This window comes from Gadus chalcogrammus, chromosome 2, assembly GCF_026213295.1.
Source record: "Gadus chalcogrammus isolate NIFS_2021 chromosome 2, NIFS_Gcha_1.0, whole genome shotgun sequence".
In the NCBI taxonomy this organism is placed as follows: Eukaryota; Metazoa; Chordata; class Actinopteri; order Gadiformes; family Gadidae; genus Gadus; species Gadus chalcogrammus.
The window spans coordinates 13,443,941-13,453,683 of record NC_079413.1 but is presented as its reverse complement, the minus strand read 5'-3'; the positions used below and the strand labels follow the sequence as shown (position 1 = coordinate 13,453,683).

The window sequence follows — 9,743 nt, the reverse complement described above, 5'->3', positions numbered from 1 at the left end:
CGCAAACTTCATTTAACACCACAGAAGAAGAGCTTCAATCTGTTTTGTAACTGTTTGTTTTGAACACGTTGTTTTTGCTTTTATTTATAATAACTAAGTTATTTAAAAACGAATCGACCCAAATTACATCATAAATTAACTTATGGTCGATCTTAATACATGGCTTTACATTATATAAGCTACGACCTGATGAAAAGTAGAACATTTGTGTTTTGGCGTTAGCAAACGCTTAAGAGGGACCAGCTGATGCTCGGGTGCTTGATATTGTATTCTTGAGGCCACGTCAACGGCATTGTACGCCATATTATAGCTATGAATCGAAAACGAGCCCTCATTTCAGATACGTTTAAAGTGAAGAAAAGAAGAGTATTTACAGAGAAGTTTGGGGCTACCAATAATAACGGTAAGAAAGAAATTGGCTCGTTTAAGTTTTATTTCACTTCTCATTGTTGCTATGCTGACTTGTATTCGTTTTTAGATGGACCGATGGACATCAAATCCACCCTGCTGGACCTTATGACGCTGTTCCCCAGAAAGATATTCAATGACACGTTGCCTCAAATTGTGCTGAAGCATCAACTTTACAGCATACATGACGACAAGACTATAGTGGACAGGCAACTGGTAATATTAAGATCTCCTTCACCCCCCCCATCAGTAGCAACACAACAAATATTGAAACACTTTTTTATTTATCTTCTTCTACAGAGCGAACTTCGGGAAAAGGGAGAGCTTTTGATGTTTCAACTGGGCTTTGACTCTGATGCATTTGGACTTGTGTTCACTTCGGACTATAAAGCCAAAGTTTTGGCATCACAAGAGGGCCAATACACAAAAGGAACGGTTGAGAGGTTCCTCGAGAGTGTGTTGCCTGCCTGTACGGATCTGAGCTTCAACAAAGACCAGATGCTGAAAGAGTTCCTCTTCACAGACTCTGCAATAACGTATGGATGGAATCGCTCTTATTTCTTTTTATAGGTACATATTGTATGATATTGTAGTGACAACTAGGTTGTTTGATTCCCAACTGAAAGGTTTGATCACCTGTGTCCGGGGACTATTTGTAGGCCTCCTTGCACATGATTCCTAACAATGTGTATCCATTATACAAAGCGGTTTGCTGTAAATCGCTTTGGAAACGGATATAGGGATATCGTAAGATAAAGATAAAAGCTAAGCATGATTTAGAGTTGCTTCCACAGCGCCCAACCACTGGGCCAGTGGGCCATGCACATTAATGGCTTTGTTTTTTAACCTGTGCATTCAGCATTGGCCAACATTCTATAGTGTTTGGATTAGTGTCCAAGCATTTAACATTATATTCTAAAGGGTTTTGTCCAAATAAAGGATTCCACCCAATGCTAATCCAGCTATAAACTATGACCAGTATTGAAACTGCTTGATGGGTTATAAATGTTTTTCTTTCGGCCTCACAAATGGTCTGTATGCTTTTCTCTCCCCAGGCAACTTGTGAAGTCGGGGGTCCTTACTGTGAGGGATGCAGGCAGCTGGTGGCTCGCCATCCCCAACTCTGGGAAATTCACCAAGTACTTGATACAGGGTGGGTGTTGTGACCTAAGGGACCACCATCTGGTTTTTCATGTCATTCCAGCCTGCCTGTCTGACCGCTTTCAGTGAATCTGTCTTCCATATGACCATGAATGTAGTGATAAATGGATGTAGGAATAATGCGATCTTTCAGGTATTAATGGGATTGTGCCAAAGTCATTGTGCCATCAGTCCATGTAGCAATGTCTAATCGTTGTTGGGCAGCCAGCTTTATGTAACTGGGAGCTGTGAAGAAACGCATGGACATGTTTGCCATCACCATTTCATAAAGTAGCACCAAACAGCTCAGCATTTCAGTTAAAATGTAGCGGTGTGTAAATTAATCACAAGGTAACCCTATCAGCCATTAAGTGGTTACGCATGCAATAGCCTGTCAACCTAGGAGGATTCAGCTAATAAACAATAGTACAAGAAGTATAGTATTAAGACTTGGATGCAAAATGCCATACTTTGTTGAAAAGGTGAATGTGTTCCTCCTTCATTGTGTGCTCGGTTCCATTAACCTGGATCTTAAATATTTTTTTTCATCAGGCCGTAAAGCAGTGCTCACCATGATAAAGAAGTCAAAGTATAGCGAAGTATTAAAAGAACAGCTGGAAGAAAGGCGTACCAATGCTCAAGTGAAGTTCCAGATGAAATACCACATCCATGATATTGTAGGTGCAGAGTTGGTTCAAAGGTAAGTCTGCTTCAAAACAAATTATTTATTTCCCCTCTGAGATTAATAAAGTATATCTTGTAAACAAGAACTGAAGTGGAGCAATATTTAACAATTGTATAAAGTAATATAACTTCATACAATTACAGTATAGTATATATTGTAAATTGGATGTGATTTTATTTTTTTAAGGATTCCAACAACTTCAGGGACATTGCTGCGCTTTGTTGACTGAATAACTGGGACCAAACATGTGGATGATCTCCTTTTGCCTAAAGTGAATGCATGTCAAAATGAAGGCATATGAATATGTATGATTTTTTTTATTATTTTCATAAAACCTTGTGGGTTTATACATTTTAAAAGGAACCTTATTAGGTTTACAGAATAGTTTGTATTAAAGTTGACATGTTAAGCATTTATTTGCCTTTGCATTGTGTTCTAGTCTGCCAGACAAACATGATCCTGATCTGGAGATATCTTGATCACTCAACGCTTTCAAGTGTTTCACATTCATTCTGAATTTACATGACCAATACAACATAAATATCAAGAATTAAAAATGCATGTCAATCAATACATGGGCTTTCAATTACTATAGCCATAAAACTTAAGGTCACAACATGGGTGTAAACTGGAGTGTGAGGCCTCATTACATACAGTGGGCATGTACCCTGATCGAGTAGTTAATACATTTGTAAATATGCAACATGAACAGAAAGGCATTCTAATCATAAATTTCAGCATGACGCACATACACTTTAAGAATTGCAAAAAGCTAAGCTCTTAGGGAGATTAAGGTAGTGTTAATTGTAGGAGGTAAACAATAAATTCATAGTGTTAATTTCACGGTACAGTGAGTGAACTTAGTGAAGGAACAAATAAACCAAACAATGAAAAAAATGTATATTACACCATAATTGACAGGAGCTTGGATGCTGTCAATGGGTGACGACATCACCAGCAATGGTACTGCTATAATCAATTGTGCTACGAAAACAAGTAAAAAAAATGCCCATGTTTAGACCAAAGGCTACTCTGGTTTTGTTACCCTTCACCCAAATATAGTTAAATAACCTAATACAGGAACTAATAATACAGTATGCTGTAGTGTACAGGGCCCAAGAGGCATATCCAGACAATACTGGGAACCCCCTGTTCCCAGGTTGAATTAATGAAACAATTGTGTTCTAGATCGTATAACATTAGATCTGAGACACCTCAAAAGATGCACTTGATGATGTTATTGTGCTTGGAATGGGGCATAAGAAGCACTCATGGTTGTACATTAATGGTAGATTGAGAATAATATGGGCACATTCATTTCATATACATTTACTACAAGTTAGCCCGTTTTTTACTTCGGTGACTGCACTCATAAAATCTTAATGGGACCAATAAATTCCCTTCAATCTCAAAGCTGATCCACCATCGGCAGAAAGTAGTGCAGCAAAAAAAATATTCACTACACATGGAGGTGTACATTTGAGACATCAAAGCGTCTACTTAAAAACAGCATTTCATGTCTGCAGAATGTATTTGGCAACATCTGTTTCGAATCAAAAGAAACCACTACGACTGTAAACAAACAAAATGGAATCCCAGTGGGTGAACAAATTCAAACATTCCATGGTCCATTAGTGCACTACCTACTAAAGGCCACAGGAATTTTTATCACATAGTCATCCCCATTTTATGGCCGCTACTAAATGCGTGTGTGTGGTAGCAATACAGGGTCATGTCCTGGAAACTAACTACACTACGTCAAAAACTGATTGGAAGTGTTGGTACTGCTACCGAGTCATGAAAGAGGGTTGTAAAAGGCAGAAGAACATCATAGCAGTAAAGTCTGTTAGAGGAGTATGGTATTCAGGTGTAATTTCCTAACCTGGCGACTTGCAAACCACTCACTACGCCCCCATGACACTGGGCAGGGCTGGTGAGTGCGGACGCTTAGAGGAGTGAACACTTCTTCTTCTTCTTTTTCGGTGGGGGGCACAGAACCGCCCGGATGGCTTCGTCAAACACCGTTTTAAGGCCGCGCTGGGTCAGGGCGGAGCACTCCAGGTACTTCACCAACCCTGGGAAGGGGAACACGGGGCTGATGTGAATTGGGGATTCCCATGCTACAGACAGAATTATCATCTCTTGGCGGACATACAAGATGCAATTAAATAAATACAAACAAGGCCTTTTCAAAGGATTTTTTTGAATCTCAAAATAAACTATGCAACTTGACTCATTTAGCCCTGGTGTTGTTTACGATGGAGTCACTTAGCAAATTTAGATACACAACATTAAGTTTACACTTCAGGTAGGGGAGTGGACGTGTCGCTCAGAAACCCCAGCACTTTTTGGCTTCGAGTCAAACAGGGCACTGTCCTTGAACAGGAATACAATTCCCAGTGAGAACTCATCAGCAGGGACATCAGCTTACCGATCTCTTTGGCCATGGCCAGGCCATGGGGATAGGTGATGGGGCTGAGCTTCTTGTCCCTCAGCTTATCGCATGTCTCCTTGTCTTCCCTCAGGTCCAGCTTGGTTCCCACCAGGATGATGGGAGTATTGGGACAATGGTGATTCACTTCAGGGAACCACTGCATGGACAAAGATTACGTCTAATGTCCTTATTGAGATAATCTGGTGGACACGGTCAAAAGTGTACAAATGAAGTGACAAATTGTCGACACATGCGTTGGACTCTAAAACATATGCATATCAACAAGAATGTAATGGCCCATTTGGAGAAAATATTGTTTTCTGATAATTCTTTCACGGCTACCTAGTGGATTTAACCAGCTAGGCTGCTCTATCGGACATCTGGATGTCACTAGAGGATTGTTTTTTTTTCCATAATGGTTAATCAAACTCCCCCTGGTGGTTATTGCCATTAGCCAAGAATCCCCAGGACAACTCACCTTGACGCGAACGTTCTCAAACGACGCTGGACTCACAAGTGAGAAACAAATGAGGAACACATCCTGGTGGGTAGAGACAAGAAGTAATCAGAGCTCATCAATGAAAAATAAAAAAACAGAAACATTACCAAACAACAAAATTATCCACATGTTAGTTAGTGCAACATACATACATACATACATACATACATACATACATACATACATACATACATACATACATACATACATACATACATACATACATACACACACACACACACACACACACACACACACACACACACACACACACACACACACACACACACACACACACACACACACACACACACACACACACACACACACACACACACACACACACACACATAGCCCTCTGTCTCTGCCTGCTGAGCAGTGCTTTTCGTGTGATAAAAGTGGCTCCAAATCTCTCACGCAAAACACCACCTGCTTGTGCAATCATAGGTACAATAGTAGGTTATTATCAAGTGTTGTACCGTCTGTGGGTAGGACAGTGGGCGGAGTCGGTCGTAGTCCTCTTGTCCCGCTGTGTCCCAAAGGCCCAGGTTGACCGGCTTCCCATCTACCATCACGTTTGCTGAGTAGTTATCAAACCTTTAGGGTGAGATGGTGTTTGAGTTAGTTTTGGACACACACACACACACACACACACACACACACACACACACACACACACACACACACACACACACACACACACACACACACACACACACACACACACACACACACACTATTTAAGGATACAACCCAAAAATAAAATTGGCAAATTAATGCGATATGTGTAATGAACCCATACTTCCATGTTTTCTATTTTTTGGGGGGGAAAGTGACCTTGGTTTAAAAAGTACCTGTTTGACAATAAGCTAATGTGAGGACTTAATGGAATGACATGTCTATGCATTATCTTATATGTATGCAAACTTTAACATTGCATACATATTTAACAGCGTGGTAATGAAAGGCTAAAAAAAAACTCCACGCCACCCCAACTCCAACCCCAACAGATACTCACACAGTGGGGATGTACTCTCCCGGGAAGGCGTTGGTGGTGTAGCTGATGAGTAGACATGTTTTCCCCACAGCTCTGAGGTTGGGAGGAAGAAAGACAAGTTTCAGCATTCCAGAACTTACTCCCCCAAAACACAGAAACAGTAACGCATTACATTAGTCCAAAGTCTAAAGTTTGGTCCCTTGGGACTGCATTGTTCACTCCCAGGAGGGATCAAGTCATCCAGTAACTTTAGTCAGTGAACAGACTTTTGTGTTTTTAATTATGAAAAAAAAAAAGGAAAAAGAAAAGTACCGTTAGCCCACCACCACACAGGAAAAGGTTGAGATTACATCACAGGTTTGACAACCATAATCCTGGTGTGTTTAGAATGTCTGAACAGAGTTAACATACTTTAATTGCATGGTAATTAAAGCATTTTTGCACCTACATTTCTTTCATGGCCATTGGCCAGCAAGGTTGCTAGTGGGGTTGAAGTATGCCAGTAGTGACTCTCCAACTGTGGTATTTACCACACCCACAAGACCAAGTTGAATATTACGACTCAGTCAACAGAGTACTGGCTAAACAGCTGTAGCTCCTTCTAACCTCGCCACCGTTTGCTCTACAGGGCGACAACAACAGTTTCCCCATATGTTTCTTCACCTCTCTATATCTATATCTATAAATAAAACACAATACCCGACCTGTTTTCCATTCAAAATATCTGGAGAACAAAAGTTACACGCACAAATAAAATGATTTGGATTAACTGGATTCTTTCAGTACACTACAAAGGATTTCATAAATCGTTTTTTTCCTAGCTCCTTGGTACATAAAAATCTATTGGTACTGGTCTGGTGTGCAATCCAGTCAAAACGAGTCTCTCTGGTGTGGTTATACAAAGAAAGCAGGTAACTGTTACAGGTGGAGACAGGTAACCTACATAACCATTAATTGTGGCTCAAATTGGCTTCAATTAATCATAAACACCATGCACAACGACCTGCACTTTATAAACATTTTCTGGCTGTCCCTGATACATTATAGTCCTTCATGTAGGGGGATAAAACAACATAACTGGCTTGTTCTTACCCGTCCCCTACAACGACACACTTTATGGCCTGCATCGCGCTGGGTGGAGGAATGTCTTCTGCTCGGCACCCGGCTAACGATAGCGCACGACTCTTTTGTCCAAACTTGGTTGCTGTTAAAACTCCCTGAACAGCCTTGCGGATCACAGTGTAACTCCACAGAATAATAACATCGGGGGCAGTGTACTTCTTTTAGATAATACAATAACTTATGAATTAACTTTCGAATTACTTTGCGGAAAATTCACCTCCCAACATTCCCATGCTTTGGAGAGCTTGTCATGCAGAGTGGAGCAAAACATCAGCGGCCACCACCCCTGACAGGAAAAAAAAAAACCTGAGGCAGCCACACACACTATATGCTGTATCCGGTACACCTATACAACAGCTAGCCGGCTAGGCTACGCCCACACAGACCTTTCACATGGGGCAATTTAGAGTAATTTCGATCACACGGCCTTCGCATGTTGACATTATAGCCGTCATCCTAAATGAATAATTTAGGACCATCAGAGGAAAGGATGCAATTACAAATACTCGTTAAAACATTTTAATTCATTATAATACATTTATTGCGGACCGCTTTGGTTGTGACACACCCACAAGTGGAGGAAGTGACGTCTCTTAAACAAACTGAACTGACATCCGTGTGTCCCTGTAAAAGTCCTCGGAATGACCAAAACGGGAGCAGCCGTCGATTTTGGGTGGAGTAGCCACTTCAATGTACCAGCAATAACGACAATTGATAGCATGTCAATGACATAAATATGAACTCGAACGTACCGTATTTCTGTTAGTTAAGTGGGCACACCTTAACAATACGGTAGCATTTGCCATTGTGTTGCTGACTTCGTTTTATGGCGGGTCTGTCGTATTTAGTTTTAAGATTTTCGGGATCCGCCGGTCGGTCCTATGGAGTGTTTTCCAAAGGGTTGACGAGGACTTTGTTGATATTTTTTGATCTTGCATGGCGTCTGAGAATCAGGTTCCCCTATATCTACCTCATCGCGTCGATGATGTTCAATGTGAGATTACAGGTAATCCTGATGTTTAAATTGACATCAAATGGAAATACTGACCAGGCGCATCCTATGCCCACATGCTAACCATTACTAACCAACCGGTCTAGACATTGAGTCAAGATCGTCAAGTTTATTGTGCTGTGCCACTCTACTAAAGTTGTCGAGTCACAAGTTGTTATTTTCCTAACGTACAACAATTGCATTATCCTAAACACAATTGAATATTTTCTTTGGGGTGAATAGTTGTGGGAATGACATGTGTTTAGTTATTCATTGATGAATTGCCTAGTCATCTGCTTGTTGCTTTTAGATATAAGAAAAGGTTTTCTAAAGATTCACATCGAATATGTTCTATCCATAGGTCCACATCGAAATCCACTGATCCACCCTCATTCAGAGTTGAGGACCTCTGCTTGGCGTGGCTGGTACCTTGAGGACGATCATGTGGACAAGGATGACACTACTATCAAAAATGAGTATGTCAGTGCACAAAATGTCAGGAATGGTGTCCAATTCAGCTTGCGTCACTGAGGCACGGTGCCTTAGTTTGGAAAGGACACATCCCAAAAGTGACCTGGGGCGGGTGTTGATCTGTGAGTGTTGTGAGACACACCCGTCATAGTCCTACCTTTGCTGTAGACGTTGGGCTACCTGTTTGGTCAATGGAAAAAGCAGCAGATGGAGAGTGGGATGTGACACACTGCCCTATGTTTTTATTCAAATGGCGAGGACCTACTGACATTTGTGATGAAGTTTCCTAAAGAGAAAGAAAGCTGATGTTTCTCTGGGACTTTCTATCCACTCTTTATTGTCAAAGGTTGACATCTTTGTTAATTTGGATTACCATGTTAACCTGTGAAATGATGACAAAAAAAAAAACTGGAACAATTGTTACGGATGTGTAGAATTATATAATTATTGACACTGCATGACACCTTCTGGCACGTTTATTTTATTCTGTTTACTGGACACTTGAAATAAGAAGGTTGGCAAAATGAATGTTTGATAACCAAGTTATCTGACAGAATTATCATATAGCATATCAACAGCCATTTAGAGCATTCAATGAGCTCGGCCAAAATCTCAATGGCCATATATGGTACGTTAAAAACTGATATTGCATCTAACTCTATTTCCAAATAAAAACATTTCCAACCAAATGTGATACATTTTGGGAAATATGTTCTCATCGTAATCTGCGTTCCATTTTTCTCATGATTATTTAATGTAATTTTGTTGGTTCTGATGATTGTTGATTATCTCACCTCATTGGATGATCCAAACTCATCCAATGAGTTTGGATCCCTAAAGACAAGCTACTTTTACTTTAGGACTCCAACTAATGGATATTTAACATGACATCAACAATAAACAATACAAACAATACAATTTCTTTGTAAGATCACAAAGCTATTATTCCATTCCTTATTAATCTAACATTAAATTGGATGACATATATATAGTATA

The 9,743-nt window shown here is 40.4% G+C and overlaps 3 protein-coding genes across 4 annotated transcripts; 2 read left to right on the top strand and 1 right to left on the bottom strand.

Moving 5' to 3' along the window:
- The first annotated feature begins 1 nt into the window (after position 1).
- stk19 (serine/threonine kinase 19) lies at positions 2 to 3,310 on the top strand. The gene is made up of 6 exons (XM_056581865.1): positions 2 to 403; positions 479 to 624; positions 709 to 944; positions 1,464 to 1,561; positions 2,101 to 2,248; positions 2,420 to 3,310. The coding sequence occupies exons 1-6, from the start codon at positions 313 to 315 to the stop codon at positions 2,460 to 2,462; spliced, it is 762 nt and encodes a 253-aa protein (XP_056437840.1). The 5' UTR covers positions 2 to 312; the 3' UTR covers positions 2,463 to 3,310.
- On the bottom strand, positions 1,462 to 7,639 carry rac1b (Rac family small GTPase 1b). Of its 2 annotated transcripts, none has more exons than XM_056581875.1 (6): positions 7,256 to 7,639; positions 6,185 to 6,256; positions 5,646 to 5,763; positions 5,146 to 5,208; positions 4,665 to 4,824; positions 1,462 to 4,308 (listed from the first exon to the last, which is right to left on the bottom strand). In XM_056581875.1, exons 1-6 carry the CDS (start codon positions 7,288 to 7,290, stop codon positions 4,181 to 4,183), a joined length of 576 nt encoding a protein of 191 aa, XP_056437850.1. In that variant the 5' UTR covers positions 7,291 to 7,639; the 3' UTR covers positions 1,462 to 4,180. The 2 variants fall into 2 exon arrangements, with proteins under 2 accessions (XP_056437850.1, XP_056437859.1); XM_056581884.1 differs by having other exon boundaries at positions 7,503 to 7,611.
- A 246-nt stretch (positions 7,640 to 7,885) lies between these two features.
- LOC130374910 (small integral membrane protein 10-like protein 2A) lies at positions 7,886 to 9,743 on the top strand. The gene is made up of 2 exons (XM_056581894.1): positions 7,886 to 8,291; positions 8,638 to 9,743. The coding sequence occupies exons 1-2, from the start codon at positions 8,112 to 8,114 to the stop codon at positions 8,656 to 8,658; spliced, it is 201 nt and encodes a 66-aa protein (XP_056437869.1). The 5' UTR covers positions 7,886 to 8,111; the 3' UTR covers positions 8,659 to 9,743.

What these genes read in the sequence shown, in the direction of transcription:
- stk19 (XM_056581865.1), top strand. Translation starts at nt 313, where the DNA reads ATGAATCGAAAACGAGCCCTCATTTCAGATACGTTTAAAGTGAAGAAA. An exon ending in CACCAAGTACTTGATACAGG is followed by an intron (nt 1,562 to 2,100) that starts GTGGGTGTTGTG and finishes TTTTTTCATCAG; the next exon opens with GCCGTAAAGCAGTGCTCACC. An exon ending in GGTGCAGAGTTGGTTCAAAG is followed by an intron (nt 2,249 to 2,419) that starts GTAAGTCTGCTT and finishes TATTTTTTTAAG; the next exon opens with GATTCCAACAACTTCAGGGA.
- rac1b (XM_056581875.1), bottom strand. Translation starts at nt 7,290, where the DNA reads ATGCAGGCCATAAAGTGTGTCGTTGTAGGGGACGG. An exon ending in TGTGTCGTTGTAGGGGACGG is followed by an intron (nt 6,257 to 7,255) that starts GTAAGAACAAGC and finishes TCCCAACCTCAG; the next exon opens with AGCTGTGGGGAAAACATGTC. An exon ending in CACTGTCCTACCCACAGACG is followed by an intron (nt 5,209 to 5,645) that starts GTACAACACTTG and finishes TCTACCCACCAG; the next exon opens with GATGTGTTCCTCATTTGTTT.
- LOC130374910 (XM_056581894.1), top strand. Translation starts at nt 8,112, where the DNA reads ATGGCGGGTCTGTCGTATTTAGTTTTAAGATTTTCGGGATCCGCCGGT. An exon ending in TGTTCAATGTGAGATTACAG is followed by an intron (nt 8,292 to 8,637) that starts GTAATCCTGATG and finishes TTCTATCCATAG; the next exon opens with GTCCACATCGAAATCCACTG.